We start from the raw sequence: 24,748 nt of genomic DNA, 5'->3' as shown, positions 1-24,748 counted from the left end.
GGATAGCTTTAGCTATCCTGGGTTTTTTGTTATTCCAGATGAATTTGCAAATTGTTCTGTCTAACTCTTTGAAGAATTGGATTGGTATTTTGATGGGGATTGCATTGAATCTGTAGATTGCTTTTGGTAAAATGGCCATTTTTACTATATTAATCCTGCCAATCCATGAGCATGGGAGATCTTTCCATCTTCTGAGGTCTTCTTCAATTTCTTTCCTCAGTGTCTTGAAGTTCTTATTGTACAGAGCTTTTACTTGCTTGGTTAAAGTCACACCGAGGTACTTTATATTATTTGGGTCTATTATGAAGAGTGTCGTTTCCCTAATTTCTTTCTCGGCTTGTTTCTTTTTTGTATAGAGGAAGGCAACTGATTTATTTGAGTTAATTTTATACCCAGCCACTTTGCTGATGTTGTCTATCAGCTTTAGAAGTTCTCTGGTGGAACGTTTGGGATCACTTAAATATACTATCATGTCATCTGCAAATAGTTATATTTTGACTTCTTCTTTTCCGATCTGTATACCCTTGATCTCCTTTTGTTGTCTGATTGCTCTGGCTAGAACTTCAAGAACTATATTGAATAAGTAGGGAGAGAGTGGGCAGACTTGTCTAGTCCCTGATTTTAGTGGGATTGCTTCAAGTTTCTCTCCATTTAGTTTAATGTTAGCAACTGGTTTGCTGTATATGGCTTTTACTATGTTTAGGTATGGGCCTTGAATTCCTATTCTTTCCAGGACTTTTATCATGAAGGGGTGTTGAATTTTGTCAAATGCTTTCTCAGCATCTAATGAAATGATCATGTGGTTCTGTTCTTTCATTTTGTTTATATAATGGATCACATTGATGGTTTTCCTTATATTAAACCATCCCTGCATGCCTGGGATGAAGCCTACTTGATCATGGTGGATGATTGTTTTGATGTGCTCTTGGATTCGGTTTGCCAGAATTTTATTGAGTATTTTTGCGTCGATATTCATAAGGGAAATTGGTCTGAAGTTCTCTTTCTTTGTTGTGTCTTTGTGTGGTTTAGGTATAAGAGTAATTGTGGCTTCGTAGAAGGAATTCGGTAGTGCTCCATCTGTTTTAAATTTTGTGGAATAGTTTGGATAATATTGGTATGAGGTCTTCTATGAAGGTTTGATAGAATTCTGCACTAAACCCGTCTGGACCTGGGCTCTTTTTGGTTGGGAGACCTTTAATGACTGCTTCTATTTCCTTAGGAGTTATGGGGTTGTTTAACTTGTTTATCTGTTCCTGATTTAAGTCGATACCTGGTATCTGTCTAGGAAATTGTCCATTTCCTGAAGATTTTCAAGTTTTGTTGAATATAGGTTTTTATAGTAAGATCTGATGATTTTTTGAATTTCCTCTGAATCTGTTGTTATGTCTCCCTTTTCATTTCTGACTTTGTTAATTTGGACGCACTCTCTGTGTCCTCTCGTTAGTCTGGCTAATGGTTTATCTATCTTGTTGATTTTCTCAAAGAACCAACTTTTGGTTCTGTTGATTCTTTTTATGGTCCTTTTTGTTTCTACTTGGTTGATTTCAGCTCTGAGTTTGATTATTTCCTGCCTTCTACTCCTCCTGGGTGTATTTGCCTCTTTTTGTTCTAGAGCTTTTAGGTGTGCTGTCAAGCTGCTGACATATGCTCTTTCCTGTTTCTTTCTGCAGGCACTCAGCGCTATGAGTTTTCCTCTTAGCACAGCTTTCATTGTGTCCCATAAATTTGGGTATGTTGTATCTTCATTTTCATTAAATTCTAAAAGGTTTTTAATTTCTTTCTTTATTTCTTCCTTGACCAGGTTATCATTGAGTAGAGCATTGTTCAATTTCCACGTATATGTGGGCATTCTTCCCTTACTGTTATTGAAGACCAGTTTTAGGCCGTGGTGGTCCGATAGCACGCATGGGATTATTTCTATGTTTCTGTACCTGTTGAGGCCCGTTTTTGACCAATTATATGGTCAGTTTTGGAGAAAGTACCATGAGGAGCTGAGAAGAAGGTATATCCTTTTGCTTTAGGATAGAATGTTCTATAAATATCCGTTAAGTCCATTTGGCTCATGACTTCTCTTAGTCTGTCGACATCACTGTTTAATTTCTGTTTCCATGATCTGTCCATTGATGAGAGTGGGGTGTTGAAATCTCCCACTATTATTGTGTGAGGTGCAATGTGTGTTTTGAGCTATTAAGGTTTCTTTTACTTATGTAGGTTCCCTTGTATTTGGGGCATAGATATTTAGGATTGAGAGTTCATCTTGGTGGATTTTTCCTTTGATGAATATGAAGTGTCCTTCCTTATCTTTTTTGATGACTTTTAGTTGGAAATTGATTTTATTTGATATTAGAATGGTTACTCCAGCTTGCTTCTTCAGACCATTTGCTTGGAAAGTTGTTTTCCAGCCTTTCACTCTGAGGTAGTGTCTGTCCTTGTCTCTGAGGTGTGTTTCCTGTAGGCAGCAGAATGCAGGGTCCTCGTTGCGTATCCAGTTTGTTAATCTATGTCTTTTTATTGGGGAGTTGAGGCCATTGATATTGAGAGATATCAAGGAATAGTGATTATTGCTTCCCGTTATATTCATATTTGGATGTGAGGTTATGTTTGTGTGCTTTCATTCTCTTTGTTTTGTTGCCAAGACGATTAGTTTCTTGCTTCTTCTAGGGTATAGCTTGCCTCCTTATGTTGGGCTTTACATTTATTATCCTTTGTAGTGCTGGATTTGTAGAAAGATATTGTGTAAATTTGGTTTTGTCATGGAATATCTTGGTTTCTCCATCAATGTTAATTGAGTGTTTTGCTGGATACAGTAACCTGGGCTGGCATTTGTGTTCTCTTAGGGTCTGTATGACATCAGTCCAGGATCTTCTGGCCTCCATAGTTTCTGGCGAGAAGTCTGGTGTGGTTCTGATAGGTCTCCCTTTATATGTTACTTGACCTTTTCCCCTTACTGCTTTTAATATTCTTTCTTTATTTTGTGCGTTTGGTGTTTTGACAATTATGTGACGGGAGGTGTTTCTTTTCTGGTCCAATCTATTTGGAGTTCTGTAGGCTTCTTGTATGTCTATGGGTATCTTATTTTTTAGGTTAGGGAAGTTTTCTTCTATGATTTTTTTGAAGATATTTACTGGTCCTTTGAGCTGGGAGTCTTCACTCCCTTCTATACCTATTATCCTTAGGTTTGATCTTCTCATTGAGTCCTGTTTTTCCTGTATGTTTTGGACCAGTAGCTTTTTCCGCTTTACATTATCTCTGACAGTTGAGTCAATGGTTTCTATGTAATCTTCTGCTCCTGAGATTCTCTCTTCCATCTCTTGTATTCTGTTGGTGAAGCTTGTATCTACAGCTCCTTGTCTCTTCTTTTGGTTTTCTATATCCAGGGTTGTTTCCATGTGTTCTTTCTTGATTGCTTCTATTTCCATTTTTAATTCCTTCAACTGTTTGATTGTGTTTTCCTGGAATTCTTTCAGGGATTTTTGTGTCTCCTCTCTATGGGCTTCTACTTGTTTATTTATGTTTTCCTGGAATTCTTTCAGGGATTTTTGTGTCTCCTCTCTATGGGCTTCTACTTGTTTATTTATGTTTTCCTGGAATTCTTTCAGGGATTCTTGCGATTCTTTCAGGTATTTTTGCGATTCCTCTCTGTAGGCTTCTACTTCTTCTCTAAGGGAGTTCTTCACATCTTTCTTGAAGTCCTCCAGCATCATGATCAAAAATGATTTTGAAACTAGATCTTGCTTTTCTGGTGTGTTTGGATATTCCTTGTTTGTTTTGATGGGAGAATTGGGCTCCGATGGTGCCATGTAGTCTTGGTTTCTGTTGCTTGGGTTCCTGCGCTTGCCTCTCGCCATCAGATTATCTCTAGTGTTACTTTGTTCTGCTATTTCTGACAGTGGCTAGACTGTCCTATAAGCCTGTGTGTCAGGAGTGCTGTAGACCTGTTTTCCTCTCTTTCAGTCAGTTATGGGGACAGAGTGTTCTGCTTTCTTGCGTGTAGTTTTTCCTCTCTACAGGTCTTCAGCTGTTCCTGTGGGCCTGTGTCTTGAGTTCACCAGGAAGCTTTCTTGCAGCAGAAAAGTTGGTCTTACCTGTGGTCCCGAGGCTCAAGTTCGCTCGTGGGGTGCTGCTCACGGGCTCTCTGCAGCGGCAGCAACCAGGAAGACATGTGCCGCCGTTTCCGGGAGCTTCAGTGCACCAGGGTTCCAGATGGTCTTTGGCTTTTTCCTCTGGCGTCCGAGATGTGTGTGCAGAGAGCGGTCTGTTTTGGTTTCCCAGGCTTGTCTGCCTCTCTGAAGGTTCAGCTCTCCCTCCCACGGGATTTGGGTGCAGAGAACTGTTTATCCGGTCTGTTTCCTTCAGGTTCTGGTGGTGTCTCAGGCAGGGGTCCTGCCGCTCCTGGGCCCTCCCCCACGGGAGCCCAGAGGCCTTATACAGTTTCCTCTTGGGCCAGGGATGTGGGCAGGGGTGAGCAGTGTTGGTGGTCTCTTCCGCTCTGCAGCCTCAGGAGTGCTCACCTTACCAGGCGGTTGGGTCTCTCTCTCACAGGGTCTGGGGGCAGAGAACTGCTGCAGGCCGGGATCAGCGGGTGTGGGACTTCTGGTAAACACAGAACGTGCCGGTCCTAGAGGAATTCTGCTTCCCTGTGTCCCAAGCTCACCAGGCAGCTTTCTTGCAGCAGAAAAGTTGGTCTTACCTGTGGTCCCGGGGCTCAAGTTCGCTCGTGGTGTCTCATTTTCTTAAATAATTCCAAGGGTGACAATCGCATGCTCATAGCACATCCAGTTTCTGTGAAATGATAAAAAAGATTACAGGTACATTTCTTTCACTTCAAAATGAGGCAGGCCGTTAGCAACCTTAGAAGACATTCCACATGTACCTTTTAGTGTGGCAACATTCAGTACAATAAACAGAGGCAAGAGCAAATGACAAAACCGTGTTCTGAAGAATATTATGAATATATTTATTTTTAGTTTTTAAGTGGCAGAATTTAAGTCATGTCTGACTATTGTAGGGCTTTATATCTGAGTGATATTACCGTATATACTAAACAGTGTGTTTAATATTTGTGGACAAATTCATTCTTATCCATCATTGAAAGGATGAATTTACTGAAAAAAATAAGGATACTCTAATTATTATTTAAATATTTTTATTAATGTTAATTTTACTTTTAATATATTTAAACTATTTTGTACACCGTGTAACAGTTATCCATTAGTTTTGACGACATTTTGATGGAAAAGATGTATATTCTTAAAGAAATAAAAACATGGAGACACAGAACACTAGAGTAGAAAGACAAATAATGTTCATTTTCAGCTTCAGCACTTAATGACTTGTTGTACTGCACAGCACAAAAAGCTTTGATAACTTATACCACAGACCCTGTGAAGTCTTTAATTATCAGGAGAGAACAGGAGTGATAGAAGTCGTAAAGATTACAGTAGAGTTCAGTGGTTTGAGAATGTAAATCCTGTAGATAATTTTATTTATTCTGATAATTGTATGAGAAGGATGGCACTATTATAATTAGAGATAAAAAAATTGTATGAGTTCCCTATGTCCTCAAGAAAGTTTAGGTGTGAAGTCACAAATAAACTTAGTAAAAACAGTTAAAATAATATTTGTCTCTGAATTTATAGAAAATAGTTTTGTTTATTTCTGGCTCTGCTTAGTTATTTTCTTTGGCCCATGTTTTAATGGTCACAAATCAAAATGTATTTTTTTTTTTGCTTTTTGTATTGTTGCAAGATAGAGTCTCTTTGTGTAACCCTAGCTAGAACAGTCAGGGTGTTCTTGAACTAGTAGAGATTGTCCTTCTGCTTCCTGAGTCCTGGGATTAAAAGCTTGTGGTACAGTCACCCGGCTTAATTTGTTTTATAATTAAAGAAAATCTAGTTTCATTTAAGAGTTTACAAACATTTATATCCTTGGTCATTTAAAAATAACAGATATTGGGCTGGATAGATGGCTCAGGCATTAAAGGCTAGGATTATAACCAAAAATATAAAAACAACACATAAGCATGATATTTAGGTTCAGTAAATATGCTTGGGTTTCTGCCAATAAACTATAGAAGTTTTGAAATAGTAATAGAATTGAAATCAAATGTTATATATTCAGTCTTGAAAGCATATAATATGTGAAATCAGAAAACTTGTTTCATATTGAAAATGAAGATACTATTAAAATATTGTCACACAAGTCTATAGTTCAAAGGTATCCTACACTTATATAAATTATGACTGTATGCAGAGTTGTCTTTATCATTGTTGAAGGGGCTTTATACATACATGTATAAATATTTTTTTCCATTTAACAAGATGGTTTCTGTTAAATAGGAGTAAGCAGATATCATTTCTCTTCATTGACTATTATAAATCAATATTTAAACTTTAATTCTCTTACATTAAATTTTTATTTGAAATTTTTAATCATTAGATTTTTTTTAAAAAAGCCAGCATGAAAACCACTTTGTGATCATCAAGTTTGTTCTCTTGGGCACATCAGGCACACCAGAACTTCAGGTTGTGATTTTTATCTTTTTATTCCTTGCTTACATGTTAAGTGTCGCTGGAAACCTAACTATCATCACTCTCACCTTGCTGGATTCTCAGCTAAACACTCCTATTTCTTTCTTTCTCCAGAACTTCTTCTTAGAAATTATATTCACCAGTGCTTCCATCCTTAGGTTTTTGGAGTCAATAATCACTGACGTCAAGACAATTCCCTATAACAATTGTCTGACTCAGTTATTTTTCATTTCCATGGGAGTGTCTGAGTTCTTTCTTCTAACCGCTATGTCTTATGATCACTATGTTGCCATCTGCAAGCCACTGCACTACACCGTCATCATGAATCAGAAAGTCTGCACACTTCTTATCCTCACCTCATAGTTGGGAGGGTTTCTGATCATCATTCCATTGCTCGTGCTATATCTTAAGTTAGATTTTTGTGCTTTGAATGTCATTGATCACTTCTGCTGTGACTACTTCCCCATTCTGCAGCTCTCCTGGTCAGATACATGGTGTTTAGAGAAAATCGGCTTTTACTTTGCATTTGCTACTATGCTGTTCACACTGGCCCTAGTGATCTTGTCATACATCTTCATCATCAGCACCATTCTGAGGTTCCCATCTGGAGTCAGAGGAAAAAAAAAACTTTCTCCACCTGTTCCTCTCACATGATTGTCATCTCGATCTCTTATGGTAGCTGCATTTTCATGTATGTCAAACCTTCTGCAAATGAAAGAGCATCACTGACCAGAGGAGTGACTGTTCTCAATACCTCAATTGCTCCCATGCTGAACCCTTTTATTTACACCTTGAGAAATCAACAAGTAAAACAAGCCTTCAAGGATTTGATTAATGAAGTAGTGTTTGATAGGAAAAAATGAACATACTGGTTATCATGAATGTCATTGCACCTCTTCAAACATGGAGGAATCAAACTTTAATTATATTATGATCACCTTGGTTTTAGCTTCTTAAAAATTATATTGTGTGCATGACTATTTGGCAGCTTGTATATCTGTGTATATTCCTGTATACCTGTTGAAAGTCTTGTACCCATAGAGGCTAGAAAAGGGCATTGGGTCTCCTAAGTATAGGGTTACAATAGCTGTGATCCATTATATTGGTGCTGTGAATCACACCAGTGTCCTCACAAAGAACTGGAAGAACTTTTAACCTTGAAGCCACCACTCTAATCCCTGAACTTTCCTTGTGATATGAAAGTAACTGTGTTATATTTTTCTTTAAAACTTTATGGGCATTATTTACTATTTACTCTGTATTGAAGCATTCCACCATGGAGGAGATAGAATCACTGTGAAATGGTATGGAACATTTGATAGATACCTGTATTTTGGAATAAGAACCTGCTTTCATTGTATCTTTCTTTCCAATCATATGATGTTAATGCTTGTGTTTTCTTCACACACAAACATATGGGTGATATACATGCCTGTGTGTATGGAGGTCAAAGGACAGTATTGGGGTCTCTCCCTTTCCCCCTTTCCTGCTTTCTTTAAGCCAGAAACTCTTATTACTGAACTTAAATTTCAGATAGCTTTGATCAACAAGCCCAACTGATTTTGTTTCTGTTCCCTTGTTTCAATGTCCACTTGTTTCTCTTTCCTTCAGTTCTTGGATTATAAGCAAGAACGGGACTATGCTCAGACTTTATGTGGCTACTAATATCCAAACTCTGCTCCTCATGATGGTACAGCAAGCACTCTTAACTGGGCATCTCCCATGTCATGTATACTGTAAATTTTTTAAAATACATTAGTCCCTTAGTCTGGTGGCAGAGAACAGATCATACATTAAGTATCTCATGATACATGGAAGGTATGTAAAAATTCCAAATAATTTTAAATGGCTTGTGTTTTTAGGAAGCTTTTAAAAGATTTGCTTTTTCATCTCTTCAGCCAAATTAATACAAATACTTTCTATAAAATGGGAAAACTAAGATACACACTCATTGCAAAGTAATAAGATAATTCTAATGCTACCGAAGCCATTTTGGATGCTATAAAATTGTATAGAAATTGGAGGTAATTTATATCTATGTATTGAATATGCAGAAGATGATAGAAGATTGTGATTTCAGCCTTGATTCATTACATAACAGCTTCATTTAATTTTTTCATGCTTTATGATTTCATATGTGTTTAAAGTGAATTATATCAACCCACAGATTCTCTCTTCCAATGACCTCCTCCCAACCTTATCCCCTCCATGTCTTGTTTGTTTGTCTGTCTATTAGCCACTTAGTGATCCCCATATTGTCATAAATGTGAGAATACATGGAGTGTATGGGGAATATACCAGTGTTTACATTCTCATAAAACAATGAATCTCTCTCTCCCACCCAACTCTACGCTACCAATAGCTCCTTAGTAAGGGGCGGGTTCTGGAGATTATCCCCCTTCTCTGTGCTGTGATTTTGATTGGCTTGATCTTGTACCCCATGAGTGTGGTAGGCATGTAATGTCCAACAGACAGTATTCATAGCATGCCTCCCATCTTATGGTCCTTATGGTCTTTCCACTTCCGCTTTCTTGGTGTTCTGTCAGCCTTGGTGGAGGTTGACTAAAATAGATGACCATTTCTAGCTGAGCACTCAGTCACTCTATGCGCTTTGGCCAGTTATGCACCCCTCCACTGACTGTTGCTTATTTACAAAAGAAGCTCTTCTGACAAAGACTGAGAAGAACTCAGTTCTATGGGTATAAACATACATGTTTGGAGTAGAGGTGCTCAAAGTGTAGGTCATTTAGGAATCAAATGATACTTTCACAGTGATCACCAAAGACCTTCGGAAAACACAGAAATTTAATTATGATTTATAAAAGTAGCAAGATTACAGTTATGAAGTACTGAAAAAATAATCTTATGGGTGGTTTCATCCCAATGCAAGCCACTGTATTAAAGAGGCACAGCATTAGGAAGATTGAGAAACTACGGATTTAGAAGGTATTTGTCAACATGGCCATTTAAAACGACTTGGATCTATGACCTTTTATCCAGGTTTATTCAGGTTCACAGAAAAAATATATAATTCTGTTCCGTGAAGTAGGCCTCAAATCTATTCATAAACTTGTTACTTATCCCAAACAATCTTGTTGCTATTAGACAAGTGGACACATTTTTGTCTAGCACACAGTATCACAGCATGGAATATATAGTGCTACGTAAAGTCATTGATGAGTTTGCTCCCTAGCAGTCTATATGGAACTTTTCAGCACAATGAAAACTAGTAGCCAGAAGAAAATTATCTGGGTATCTTGAGACTGATTTCTCTATTTCCTAAAGTGCCAGCAGTCAAGGCATGAAGTGTCTTCAGAACTGGAGTTCTTATCATGTATTATGTTGGATGACTAAAGTAAATGGTAATAGTCTGTGTACTTTTGCAGACCTCGGGGCTCATCCTTATGAATAAATCACAGGGAGAGATCTGATACCTTGTAGGGCAATTTTTATTTAACAACCAATGTCTTCTGGGAGTTACATAGTCTATCTATAACTCCAGTTGAATTCTTATTTTAACATCGTATTTTAAAATTAATAGCTCAACTTCCATAAGATAAGTAAATTTCCTCAAACTATATTGTGAAATGCTATATTAAATTTACATTGAATTGCATATTTTGTTTTAGTATATAAAAACTAACTTTCTATTGATTAGAAGTAGAAATTACTCTATGCCTGTGTTTAATTAAAATACAGGTTGTAAAGGGCAGTTCTTATAGATAATACATTTTTTCATAGAAGATGTAAGTTATTTGACATTTGATAGCCATGTAGGTTGGTGCATAATACATAAGCTCTCTGAATATAATGCCTAATTTATGAATAATAATAAAATTTTTGAAGAACCAAATGATGTTAAAGATTAAGTTTACAGATATTAGAATAAGTAGTACCTTTTATAAATTATAGCTACTGTGAACATCCTTCCCCAAGTTAATTAATTTCATTTGAAGGAAATATTACAAAATTACTACAGTGAGCTTTTGGAGGCTGTATGCAACATTTACATAATGAAAAATTATTTATATAATGTCACTGACTTCTCAGAAAATCTAGTGAAATTATTATTGCATTTAAAAAACCTGAAGATTAAGGAAATTAAGATTAAGAAAATTCAGCACCAGAAATCCCCTTTAAATGAATATTAGTGCTGTTATTCTGTCACTCTAATGCCAAGCTTACATGCTTATTTAATTAATATTTTAATGACAATAGTTTTTTCTCTTACAACATTTTCTGATCATGGTCCCTACCTCCTCTAAGATTCTTACACGTTTCCTGCCTATATAATTTCAAACATTCTTTTTCTCTCAGTTTAGCAAACAAATCAGTCATCAAACCAACCAACCAACTGAACAACTAACCAACAAACTGACCAACGAACTAGACAGACAGACAAACAAACCACTAAGCACACAAAATTGGAAACAATATTTAAATATCTGTTATGTAAAAAAATTTCACTAAAAGTTTTGAGATATAATATCACCAAACATCACATTGAGTTTCTCTTTGTTGGCCATCTACTGCAGGGCATGGTTCCTGCCCTTAGGTGTGTTTTTGTATACCCAATGATACTCTATTGGAGCAGATTTGTTTTTTCTTTTTTGAGTGGCTGACAAGAGGGAGATAGCCTCTTGGTTAAAGATGGGAGAACATGCCCACTTTTCTTCTTATTCCTAGGACCCCATCTGGCTCATCTGTGTGCAGGCTCTGTTCATGCTGCCACAGACTCTGTGAGTTTATATGTATATCAGCCTGCTGTATCTTGAAGACATTGTTTCCCTAGTATCTTCCATCCTCTTGTAATATTTCTGTGTCCTCTTCTGCAGGGTTCCCTGAGTCCTGAGGAAGGGTGTTTGATGGAGACATCCCATTAAAAGTTGAGTGTCCGAGGGTCTCTTACTCTCTGTCCATTATCCTTTGTGGTTTTCTATATTTGTTATCTTCTACTGTAAGAGGAAGGTTCTTGGTGATGACTGAGCAAGACTGACAGGCAGATGGCTGCTAGTCCCTGAACCTAGATGGAGAAAGTGTGTATTTAAAATTACATGGAACAGTGTATAACAGAATATTGATAGGAGCCATCACATTGCTATTGTCTAGCAGAAAAAAACAGTATTTGACTTTCCTCTAAGATATGGCCAATATAGTTCAAGCTCTTTTGACCATATTGCCCGTATCAGTTATGGTTTCCATCTTTTGGAATTGGGCTTAAATCAAATGCAGGCACATGTCACTATTGCATCAGTGTATTATGTAAGCAGGTCACCACTGCAGAGCAAAGGGTTGATAGTTTCATTAGTGTTTACCTTTTTTCTATAGCTGTACCACATGAAGATACTTACATTTCTATGAACACTAGTCTATAGAGGTGAAGGCTCTAACTAGGCAAGAGTTTGGTTTTTATGTGTTCAATGAGATATACAGGTGTCTCCAGCAATGGGGTCTTCCTATCAGTTTGTGGAAAACAAAGTCCATGTATAGGTTAAATAATACTATTTATTAACTTCTTATTAAATTGAGTATAGTCGTTTCTCTTTTAAACAGATTTGTTTCTAGACACACTGCTATTGATTCTTAAGATTGAATTTGCCCATTACTATCAAAAGTAACACTACACTCACATTTTGCTAGGCAAATTCATGTAAAATTGAGAAAAGTAGTGAAAGGAAAATCTAATAAACTAAGTCTTAATCATCAACTTGCTTCTGAGGCATTTTTGTTACAATCATGTCAATGGGAATTCAAAAAGGAAGCCAAGCACTAGGACACATACCAAGAAATACTTGAATGTTCTATACTTTTAAAAAGTTACAGAGCTTTTTATTATATATATATATATATATATTGAGAATACCTTAAACCAGGAACAGAAATATTTATTCTGTAGAGGATATTATGTAAAAACCATTAATAAAATAATTGCTCCCCCAACCAAGAATGAAACGTAGGCATTCAAAGTCTTCTCTTTCTCAGTTCTCAGTGTCACTATGTTAATGTAGGGATTTCAGGCTCGAGCCTATTGTAGGTTTCAAGATGTTTGGGTGCTTCATGTCAGTGTCTGAGGAAGAGGAAGGGAAATCAAATAGCAGGTGTACAGGGAGTATACTCATCTAACTGAGATTGTGTGTCTCATCTACTACTATGTCCACCTCTACTTCTTGAGGAAACAAATCTTTTCATGCTCTCTCAGACATTCATACATGTTTTACTTTAGCATCCCTTAGCTGCTGATGTATGAAGTCTATCACTTGCTTAGAATGGATGGACATGGATGTCCAGAGACCCTGCCCCATCGCCCTAACCTTGTTTGCTTTATAGATTTGAAAACCATCCAAAGAACAGCAAAATAGCAAAAAGAGTTTCAAAATAGTATCCTGGCAGGTGGAAAGGCATTTCCAGAACTCATAGGATTTAAAAGGAAGATCCCATGGCTAAAGGTGGGCCACTTTTCTGTGGGTTGCTGGCCACAAAGGCTTCTGAGACTCCATATCATAAAAGCTATTGGGACTGGGATCGGAAATCCATGACATGTGATACTGCTGGCTTCTGAGAGCAGGGAAGCTTCTTTTGCAGTGTTATCAATGTCTAAAGACTCATAACTGAAAATGAAAGAACTGAAGACTTCTGTGACAACCCCTTGCTCCTCAAAGTGAAGAAAACAGTACATATAGGAAGTTATTGAAGAGAATACTTAAAAATTGTTATAAAGATGCTGAAGTGTGGCTCTTCATACTTTGTGGCTTCTGGCTGAGGGCAAATTATCAGGGTTGTGGAAGGACTCAGTTTTCTTTAAAGTGCTGGCCACTGGGAATTTGACCATTATTTATTGAGCTGATGCTCTAATACAAATTAGAGTTGGTGGTTTATTTGGGGTGGGGTAGAGCACAAATTTGGGTGTGGACTTGGCAGGAATGGGGAGTGTGATCAGGGTACATTGATTCTCAAATGTAAACAGAAATGTTATGTTGGGAATAAATAAATAAATAATTAATTAATTAAATGCAAAGAGGATCATCTTTTGACCTTGCAGTGGGGATGAATTTCTTTCACTTATTTTTATCATGGAAATTATTTCTCCATATAAAGAATGTGAGGTATCACAATCTCAAAAAAATGCAAAAAGTAAGGCTTAAAATACTCACGATACAAATAATAGACCTTATGAAACCCAACAAAAATGAAGATCACACCAAAGTGTGTATGCTACGATCCAACTCAGAAGGTGGAAGAAAATAATATCCAGGAAGTAGATGGAGGAAGGGACCGAGGAGGGAGAGAGGAGGAAGAAGAATAAAGGGGGTGCAATTTTGGTGTGGGAAGAGACAGTGGGGAAAAGTATTGAGGGTCAAGAATTTGAAGAGAGGTAAGTAGAAGTGGTGGTGGGGGACCTGGGAATAGACACTGGAAAGTCCCAGATGTCAGGGACCCAGGAGTTTCTTAGGACCCAACTGGGAGCACATAAGCTGAAGTACCCAAGAAAGGGGAGCTAGAACATTAGAGACCATACACTGTGGATAGGCATGGCCCCTGGTTGAGGGCTGGGGTTACCCACCCACCACAAAAATATCAATCCAGAATTTCTCCTGTTCCATAGAAATGCAGGAACAAAGAGTGGAACAGAAACTAAAAGGAAGGCCACCCAGACACTGCCCTACCTAGGGATCCATCCCGTATGCAGATACCAAACGCAGACAATATTGCTGATGCCAGGAAGTGCTTACTGACAGGAGACTGGTATAGTTGTCCCATGAGAGCCTGACCAACAAAGATGTGTATATTGACAGTCAGCAACCAGACTGAGCACAGGGGGCCCCAAATGGAGAAGTTAGGGCAAGGACTGAAGGAGCTGTAAGGTTTTGTAGCTTCATAGGAAGAACAACAATATCAACAACCAGACCACCTAAAGTTCCCAGGGACTAAACCACTAACCAAAGAGTACACATGGGGGAACCCATGGCTCCATCTGGATATCTAGCAGAGGGTTGCCTTATTGGGCATCACTGGGAGGGGAACCCCTTGGTTCTGTGGAGGCTTGATGCCTCGGGATAGGGGAATGCTTAAGAGGTAAGGAGGGAGTGGGTAGGTGTGGCGGTAAGAGAGCACTGTCATAGAAGTTCAGGGGAGTTGGGAGAGGGTAGGGGTAGAGGATAGGGAGTTTGAGGATAGGAAACTGGGAAGAGGGATAACATTTGAAATGTAAATAAATGAAATAACCAATAAATTGAAAAAGATCTTGAAAAACAGGAACATAAATATTTTTTTTCTGTATAGGCTATTGTGTAGTTCCTACACATGTCCAGTATCTTAGTTACTGTTCGGTTGCTGTGAGGAGACATCATGACTAAGGCAACTTCAGCCAAAAGCATTGAATAGGGGCCTAGTTACACTTCCAGAGGTTTTGACCATGATCATTTTGGAAAGAGCACAGTGACAAGTAGGCATGTATGTTGTTATAGAAGGTGCTGAGCAGGTAAGGGGGGATGCAAAGACACAGAGAGAGACAGAATGAGAGAGACAGAGAGATAGAAAGAGATACAGAGAGTCAGTGCAAGAGAGAAAGACACAGAGACAGATAGAGACAGACAGAGAGACAGAGAGACATAGACAGAGACAGAGAGACAGAGACAGAGAGGGGCAGAGAGACAGACAGACACACACACACACACACAGAGAGAGAGAGAGAGAGAGAGAGAGAGAGAGAGAGAGAGAGAGAGAGAGAGAACATGGCGGGCTTTTGAAACTTCAAATCCTCCAATACCCAGATGACTCAACTCTTTCAAGAAGACCTTATCTCCTAATTTTTGGATATATTTTATTTACATTTCAAAAGTTATTCCCTTTTCTGATTTCCTGGACATAAGCACCCTATCCCATCCCCTTCCCCCTTGTTCTATGAGGGCGTTCCCGCACACCATTCACTCCCCTTCCTGCCTCCTCGTCCTGACATTCCCAAAACTGGGGGGTCCAGCCATAACAGGACCAAGGGCTTCTCAGGGCTGCAACAGCTTTATCCTTTCAGCTTAGTTGATTGCAACATACATTTTCTGTTAGGCAGGTCCAACTTCCAGTGTGTACCTTTCTTTAGCAGATATCTCATGGTTCTGGCTTTTCCAACATTTTAGGGTCTCAAATGCAATCTGGGTTTCACTTCTACAATTTAACACTATGGTCTCTCAGGTCCTTTATTTAGGCACTTTCTTGTTACACATTGCTTGGCACTATGATTGTTTGGCAGTTAGACCAGTAAGGGACCTTGGCTTCTTGAGTCATTTCCAATAGAATTTCATTAGTCTATCTTTCTAGGATCAGTAAATTCTCAGTTATTTTCCTTTTACAAGTTAGACACTTAGATGAGTAGGGTCTATGTTCCAATGCAGATCAAGCCTGTGTATCTTTCTCATCTCAAACCTTCTCTGCAATATCAAGCTTTCTGGTTCTCCTTTTCCTTTTAATCTGTTTATTTTATGTTTATTTCTGTCCTATTTGATATTTTTTCTAGTAGACCTTAAGAGTGATCATTAATAACCAGGTACTGGGTGGAATTATTAGGCTCCCGAAACAGAGTTAGACAGAATAGTAACAGAGAATGTCTTCCCAGGATTGATGCAAGCAGTAAGTAGTATCAGCTAAGTAGAGTGGCTATGTGGAATACAAGTGATGATACTCTTGTAATGGTGTTACAAAAGTCATTAGGACATCATACCACCATATGTTCTTGATACTGGGATATTAATTACAAGATTTAATATCTGTTATTTTTGATTGAAGTCTTGCTTTCTGTCCACACTTTCATTTTATTTTTTAATTGGTATATAATGTGTGAGTGTTTGTGTGTGTGTGTGTGTGTGTGTGTGTGTGTGTGTGTGTGTGTGTGTAGATAGATGCAAAATGTTTGAGTTCTCATGTTTTTATGAAAATATTATTTTGTACTGTTGTATATGAGATATAGGTAATAGCTCATAGCTAATTTTTTTAATTCAAAACTTTGATGAAATGAACAAGTTTCTTATGACACATCCTCCAAATCTCACTGATGAAATAGTTATCTGCATGTAACTATGTTTACTAAAGATTTTGAGTGTGTAGATAAGACCTCATAAAAATACAACTCTAGGTTCAGATAGTGTCACTGTTGAATGGTACCAAATTTTTAAAATTGAAACTAAAGAAGATGTGAAAAAACTCTTCCATAAAATGGAGTAGTGATAATAATAGAACCAGAAAATTATCAGCTGGTTGTTCCCCAGGAACTGCTATGCCTCCCAATCCAAGAATATAATATGTCTTGCATAGTCAAGCATAGCTGCTGTGATTTCATGAGTCCATTTTTTTGCAAAGGTAAAGTACAGTACTAAATTTCTAAGGCATTAAACAATTTTTATTTACTCATGCTGCTGTGTGCTAACAGAGATCTAAAAGTGAATGAAATGAGAATCTAACCCTATTCTTTTTTCATTATATTCTTATTGATTATTAAGGAATTTCCCGTCCTGCACTCAAAAGTACCCTCACATCCTAGTCCTCCTAGAACCACCCCTCACCTGTGGAACTTCATTTCAAAAAAAAAGAAAAGGAGAAGGAGAAGGAAAGGAGGAGGAGGAGGAAGAGGAGGAAAAAAGTAGGAGGAAGAGTTGGGTAAGAGGAGGAGGAAGAAGAGAAGGAGGAGTTAGAAGGTGATGAAGAATATGAAGAAGAAGAAGAAGAAGAAGAAGAAGAAGAAGAAGAAGAAGAAGAAGAAGAAGAAGAAGAAGAAGAAGAAGGAGGAGGAGGAGGAGGAGGAGGAGGAGGAGGAGGAGAAGGAGAAGGAGAAGGAGAAGGAGAAGGAGAAGGAGAAAGAGAAGGAGAAAGAGAAGAAGAAGAAGGAGAAGAAGAAGAAGAAGAAGAAGGATGCTGAGGATGAGGGAAAGGAGGAGATATGGAGGAGAGGGGCAGAGGGAGGAGAACGAGGGGAAGAAGACAAAGCAGAGAAAGAAGAAGAAACACAAAACAAAACAAAACAAACTAACAAAAGAAATCCATTTTGTGATGCATATATTCTCCCTGAACCATGATCAAATTCCTTGTGGACAGACCTTAAAGAAGATTGAATCATTCATTTACCACTCAATCCCTCACCAGAAGCCATCAGTTCCAGAGAGCTTATACTTCAGTATCCTTATCACAAATTTAAGATTGCCATTGATGGCGTTCTGTCTAAGGCGTTACTTTTTGGAGGAAAGGGGCTTACTCTTTACCAATGATAAAATTAATAAATTATACACAAGTCTTATTGGACATTCCATGAAATTCTTACAAATATACAGTTTTTAAAAAGATACTCTGATAAGAAATGACACTAATTACTCAGGGTTAACTGGAAAACCAAGTAAGAGTATTGGGTGATGTTTTGTTTTATAAAATTCATAATGTCTGTGTTCGTTACATTGCATAAATTATAATAGCGTGCAGCTATGTTTGCTGAATACATAAAACAATCTGGTATAATATAGTATATTTTATTTTAGCTCTGGATCTTATATGGTAGAACACATATAAATTTTATGGTTAAAATATAGAAAACAAAGGCAAAGTACAAGTCTAACTTTTGAAGATGTTAATACAAATACTTCTTTAGTTCCCTATTCTGCCCTACACTGTCAGAAATTACTAATCAGTAAAATATCAATAAGACTGTCAAAGAAAACCATCATTGGGTGATTCTTTTTTCCCTGGGTTTAAATAATCCCAAATGAATGAGAATAAATTATCTCCTGGGCATAGACTGAGTCCATACACTCATTAAAGAGAATTGCTTGACCAAAGGGAAGTGAAGTTAGATGTTACCAGTTGATTGGTACACTTTTTGCTCTATTTCTTTATCTTGTGTTGTTTTCAAGAAACATGCATCATGACATCCATGTCTCAATATTCTGCTTGCATTCTTCTTGTCTTTAGTTGGGTAAAGCAGGGATTCATAGACTTTCAGAGAAGGTAAAGTTGTATTTATGCTTGTATAGATTTCAATTTTATCTTACCTAGAGACTTTCAAAATGTTTTACCTTCCAGTGTCTTAAAACAGTATCAGTTGTTTCAATTTCTTAAAGAATTGCAAGGATAACAATAGCATGTACATATCACATTCTGTGTCTGTGATCAAAGAGATTCAAGGTACATTTACTTTCATTTCTAGGGAATGTTAGCATCCTCAGACGTAGTTCACCAGGTATGATTTTTTATGTCAAATTTTGGTGTTATGAAGAGAGGCAAGCATGACCTGAATGACAAAACAATCTTCTGAAGAATAATATGAATGCTAATTTTTATGTTTTTAAGTGGCAGAAATTAAACCATGGATGACTACTGTGTGGTACTATATCTGAATAGTATTGCCATAAATACTAAACAGTATATTTTATATTTGTGAAAAAAAATTTTATCCCACCATGAAAGGTTAATTTACTGGAAAAATGCAAGGATCTCCAAATTATAATTTAAACATATTTATTACTTTCAAATTTAGATTTTATTATATTTTAACTATCATGTAGCTTACATAACAGTTATTTGTCATTTTTGATGGCCTATTGATGAAAATGTATATTTCTAAAAATAAAAAATCATGGAGAACTGGAAGACTAAAATATGAAAATGTGAGTAATATCCATCATCAGTGTTAGTACTTTTCTCTTGCTGAACTTAACAGAACAGAAACTAGTACAACAAATTTCATGTTACACCATAGATTCTGTAGTGTTTGTTAAATATCAGGAGATAATAGGACTGATGGAAGTCATATAGGTTAGAGAGTAGATCTCTGAGAAATAATTCCAATACATAATTTTATTCATTCTGGTAACTCTTTGAGAAGGAAGACATCAATCACTTTGAGATGAAGAAAAAGAAACCCATTGTTTGAGTTCCTTTTGTCCTCAAGAAATTTTAAAGATAGAATCACAAATAAACTTAGTAAAATAATTTTAAAATCATACAAGTGTGTCACAATTCATAGAAAATAGATATTGATTCCTGGCCCTGTTTAATTCTTTTCCCTGGCCCATGTTTTAATTCTCACAAACTAAGGACTTGTTTTTATAATAAAAGAAAGTCTATCAGAATTTCTACATTTGCAAACATATTTTCTTCCATAGCCATTTTAAAATAAAACATATTAATTTTGAAAATAAGCATGGCAGCTATTAAGTTTAGTAAATATGATCATGTGCCCAGTTTCCACTACTAAACTATAGAAGTTTGGAAATATTTTTGAAGTTTGAAATTTAATGTTATATTCAGTTGTGAAAGCATGTAGTATGTGAAACAAAAAAATCAATGTTTTATATTAAAAACGAAGATGGTATTAAAACATTGTTTTATAAATCTATAGTGCAAAAGTACATTACACATGTAGAAATTAGAACCACATGTACTGTGTTTGTGTATAATTGCCCAACACAGCTTTAAATACCCATGTACAAAAATATTTCTTTTCATTAAGATATTTTTTGTTTAAAAGGATGAGAGGAAATTGGAAAATTGGAAATGCTCCATTGCTTTGCTTCCTGGAATATATTAACAACAGTATTTAAACTTTTGTTCCTTTCACATATGGTTAAACTTTGATTTCTTTTTATCAGTAGATTCTATGACCAATAAATCAGTATGAGAAACCACTCTAGGATAACTGACTTTGTGCTTCTGGGCATATCAGACACACCAGAAGTTCAGATTCTTATCTTCATCCTTTTATTTATTGCTTATATATTAAGTGTCACTGGAAACCTAACCATCATCATTCTCACCTTGCTGGACTCCCAGTTAAAGACTCCTATGTATTTCTTCCTCCAGAATTTCTCCTTCTTAGAAATTATATTCACCAGTGTTTCCATCCCTAGATTTCTGGAGTCAATAATCACTAAAGTGAAGACCATTTCCTATAACAACTGTTTGGCTCAGTTATATTTCTTCCTTTCCCTGGGAGTGTCTGAGTTCTTTCTTCTAACAGCTATGTCTTATGATCGCTATGTTGCCATCTGCAAGCCACTGCACTATGTTATCATCATGAATCAGAAAGTCTGCACACTTCTTGTCCTCACCTCATGGCTGGCAGGATTTCTGAGCATCTTCCCTTTAATCATGCTTATCCTCAAGTTAGATTTTTGTGCTTCCAATACCATTGATCACTTCTCTTGTGATTACTCTCCTATTCTACAACTGTCTTGCTCAGATACAAAGCATTTAGAGGCATTTGGTCTTTATTGTGCTTCCATCACTCTGTTGTTCACACTGGCTCTAGTGATTTTGTCATACATCTGCATCATCAGCACCATTCTGAAGTTCCCATCTGCTAGTCAGAGGAAAAAGGCTTTCTCCACCTGTTCCTCTCACATGATTGTCATCTCCATCTCTTATGGCAGCTGCATTTTCATGTATGTCAAACCTTCGGCAAATGAAAGAGCATCACTGACCAAAGGAGTGGCTGTTCTCAATACTTCAATTGCTCCCATGCTGAACCCTTTTATTTACACCTTAAGAAATCAGCAAGTAAAACAAGCCTTCAAGGACTTGATTAATAGAGTAATGTTTAATAGAAAAAAATGAAGACGGGTTAACATGAATGTCATTCTGTGCCCTCAAAAATGTAGGAAACACACTTTATATTATGAGCTCATTGGTTCTCAGTATTTTTTTGTGTACAGGGTACTTTGCCTGCCTATATGCCTGCATACATTTCTGTGTAACTATTGTAAGTTTCATACTCAATGGAAGACATTGAATCCCCTGGATTTACAGATTGTTTTAAGGCAGTGTGTGCATGTGTGTGTGTGTGTGTGTGTGTGTGTGTGTGTGTGTGTGTTTATCCGTGTATGTGCTGCAAATTGCAACACTGTACTTGAACAATCAGCTAACTTTTAACCCCTTATCCATCTTTCTAGTTCCTTGAATTTTAAAAAATAGAAAGTTTTTTTTTAAATCTCTGTAATTATTGTTTAACATTTCTCTTCTTTGGACCATACTCCTGGAGATTCGTGGATCAATGTAAATGTTATGAAAACATTTGATAAATAACCACATTGTGAAACATGAACTTGTTTTGGTCATTATGTTTATCTTCAAAAAATATGATGCTAATGGTAAAATTCATTTACACATGGTGTTATGCATTTTTTATTATTTTCTTCTCTGTTTCATTGAGCACCATTTTCCAATCATCCTTTTCTAATTTAGATTAAAAAATTGTATCACATTCATATTCCTTTAGGTCATGTGTGTGTCTTATCATGGCTATTTCTTTTTGTGTTTAATTGGGGTGGTGTGCAAGTGTAGGAGTTCGGGTACATATGTGTGAATGTGAATGTCTATGTGGAGACCAGATTAGAGTATTGGGCATTTCTGTCTGTCACTATTGCCTTGTTCTTTTGGGGCAGAATCTCTCAATGAACCTGGAGTTCAGCTAGGTCCAGCATCAACAAAGCCTAACTAGTTTTGTTGTGCTCCCATATTTCAGTTTCCACTTTTTTCTATTCTCTTCAGTTCTTGGGTTATAGGCAAGAATGGGATATGCTCAGACTCTATGTGACTACTGATATCCAAACTCTGTTCCTTATGGTCAATAGTTCAGCGAACACTCTTAGCCACTCTTAACCAATAAAATTATGTGTGTATATATATATATGTGTGTGTGTGTGTGTATACATATATGTGTGTGTGTATATATATATATATATATATATATATATGAATGGTAGTGGATAATAATATTAAAATTGATTCATTATATAACCACTTAATTTGAAATTTTCATATTTGAGAATTTCATACATGTATATAATAAAAATTTTATACCTCCCATTTCTTCTCTTCAACTCATTCCCTCACAACCTCATGCCTTTTTACTGTTTGTTTGTTCATAACTCACTCAGGGTTGCCAATATGTTCATGAATGTGAGGTCACCTTCTGGAGCATGGGGAATTTACCAGTGGCCACATCCTTAAAAATCAATGAATCTCTCTTCCATTGGGTATACACTGCCAATAGCTCCTTTTTAGGGGTTGGATTTGGAGATCACCTGTTTTCTCTATGCTGGGATTTTGATTGACTTGATCTTGTATAAGTCTTCTGCAGGTCACCACAGCTCCTGTGACCCCATGAGTGTGATAGACATGCCATTTTCATCAGATGGTATTCATAGCATGCCTCCCATCTTCTTATTCTTACATTCTTTCTACCTCCTCTTTCTTGGGTTTCCCTTATGCTTGGTGGATTGTGACTAAAATACATGTCCAGTTTCAGGCTGAACACCCAGTACCTCTGTATATTGACCAGTTATGTGTCTTTCCAATGACTGCTACTCACTTAAAAAAAAAAAAAAGCTATGTTGAAAAAGACTGAGAGCAGCAGGTCTGTGGGTATAAACAAAATCATGTAGAAAGAATTTGGTAATATGACCATTTCAAATACTTGCACATATGACTTCCTTATCCATTGACTTTTGACCATGATAACAGCACAAAATACAGAATTCTATCCTGGAGAGAAGTCCTCAGATCCAATTGTAAAATGTTTTGTTATCCCAGATAGTCTTGCCACTATTGCACAAGTAGACACATCTTTTCTAGCAGGACAGTATCACAGCATGAAGTGTCTAGTGTTGGGTAAGATCATTCATGGATTTCTTCCCCTGAAGACTAGATGAAACTTTTCAGCACTATGAAATATTTTAACAAACAGAAAGTTCTCTAGGTGTCTTGATATTGTTTTCTCTATTTCCTGCATTCAAGGTGTGCAGTGTTTTCAGAACTGGAGTTCTGAAATAGTCAATGTAATAGCCTGTGCAGTTTTGCATACTTTGGGCCTCAGCCTTGCTAATAAGACACAGGTGACATTTGATATCTTGTAGGGCAATTTTCACTTAATAACTGATGTTTTATGAGAGTGACATGCTCCACCATGACTCCATTTGATTTCTTAGTTTTAAAATTATATTTTTAAATTAATAACTCAACTTTATCCAAACTAAGTAAATTATATCAAACTATATTTCAAAATGATATATTGAAATTATATTAAGAGACCCAACCGCCTGGTCAGGTGGGCACTCCTGAGGCTGCAGAGCGGAAGAGACCACCAACACTGCTCACCCCTGCCCACATCCCTGGCCCAAGAGGAAACTGTATAAGGCCTCTGGGCTCCCGTGGGGGAGGACCCAGGAGCAGCAGGACCCCTGCGCCTGAGACACCGCCGGAACCTGAAAGAAACAGACTGGATAAACAGTTCTCTGCACCCAAATACCGTGGGAGGGAGAGATAAACCTTCAGAGAGGCAGACAAGCCTGGGAAACCAGAAGAGACTGTTCCTGCACACACATCTCGGACGCCAGAGGAAAAAGCCAAAAACCATCTGGAACCCTGGTGCACTGAAGCTCCCGGAAGGGGCGGCACAGGTCTTCCTGGTTGCTGCCCCTGCAGAGAGCCCCTGGGCAGCACCCCACGAGCGAACCTGAGCCTTGGGACCACAGGTAAGACCAAAATTTCTGCTGCAAGAAAGCTGCCTGGTGAGCTTGGGACACACGGAAGCAGAATTTCTCTAGGACCGGGCACTTTCTGTGTTTACCGGAAGTCCCACACCCACGCATCCCGGCCCACAGCAGCTCTCTGCTCCCAGACCCGGTGAGAGAGAGACCCAACCGCCTGGTCAGGTGAGCACTCCTGAGGCTGCAGAGCAGAAGAGACCACCAACACTGCTCACCCCTGCCCACATCCCTGGCCCAAGAGGAAACTGTATAAGGCCTTTGGGCTCCCCTGGGGGAGGGCCCATGAGCGGCAGGACCCCTGCCTGAGACACCGCTAGAACCTGAAAGAAACAGACCTGATAAACAGTTCTCTGCACCCAAATCCCATGGGAGGGAGAGATAAAACTTCAGAGAGGCAGACAAGCCTGGGAAACCAGAAGAGACTGCTCCCTGCACACACATCTCGGACGTCAGAGGAAAAAGCCAAAGACCATCTGGAACCCTGGTGCACTGAAGCTCCCGGAAGGGGCGGCACAGGTCTTCCTGATTGCTGCCGCTGCAGAGAGCCCGTGGGCAGCACCCCATGAGCGAACTTGAGCCTCAGGACCACAGGTAAGACCAAATTTTCTGCTGCAAGAAAGCTGCCTGGTGAACTCAAGACACAGGCCCACAGGAACAGCTGAAGACCTGTAGAGAGGAAAAACTACACGCCCGAAAGCA

The 24,748-nt window shown here is 37.8% G+C and overlaps 1 protein-coding gene and 1 pseudogene across 1 annotated transcript; both read left to right on the top strand.

Annotated features, from left to right (window-relative positions):
• Or6c5g-ps1 (olfactory receptor family 6 subfamily C member 5G, pseudogene 1) lies at positions 6,459 to 7,393 on the top strand (annotated as a pseudogene).
• Olr943 (olfactory receptor 943) lies at positions 20,178 to 21,116 on the top strand. The gene has a single exon (NM_001001368.1). It carries the CDS (start codon positions 20,178 to 20,180, stop codon positions 21,114 to 21,116), a length of 939 nt encoding a protein of 312 aa, NP_001001368.1.
• The last annotated feature ends 3,632 nt before the right edge of the window (positions 21,117 to 24,748 follow it).

Source organism: Rattus norvegicus, chromosome 7, assembly GCF_036323735.1.
Source record: "Rattus norvegicus strain BN/NHsdMcwi chromosome 7, GRCr8, whole genome shotgun sequence".
NCBI lineage: Eukaryota > Metazoa > Chordata > Mammalia > Rodentia > Muridae > Rattus > Rattus norvegicus.
This window is presented reverse-complemented; position numbering and strand designations above follow the sequence as displayed.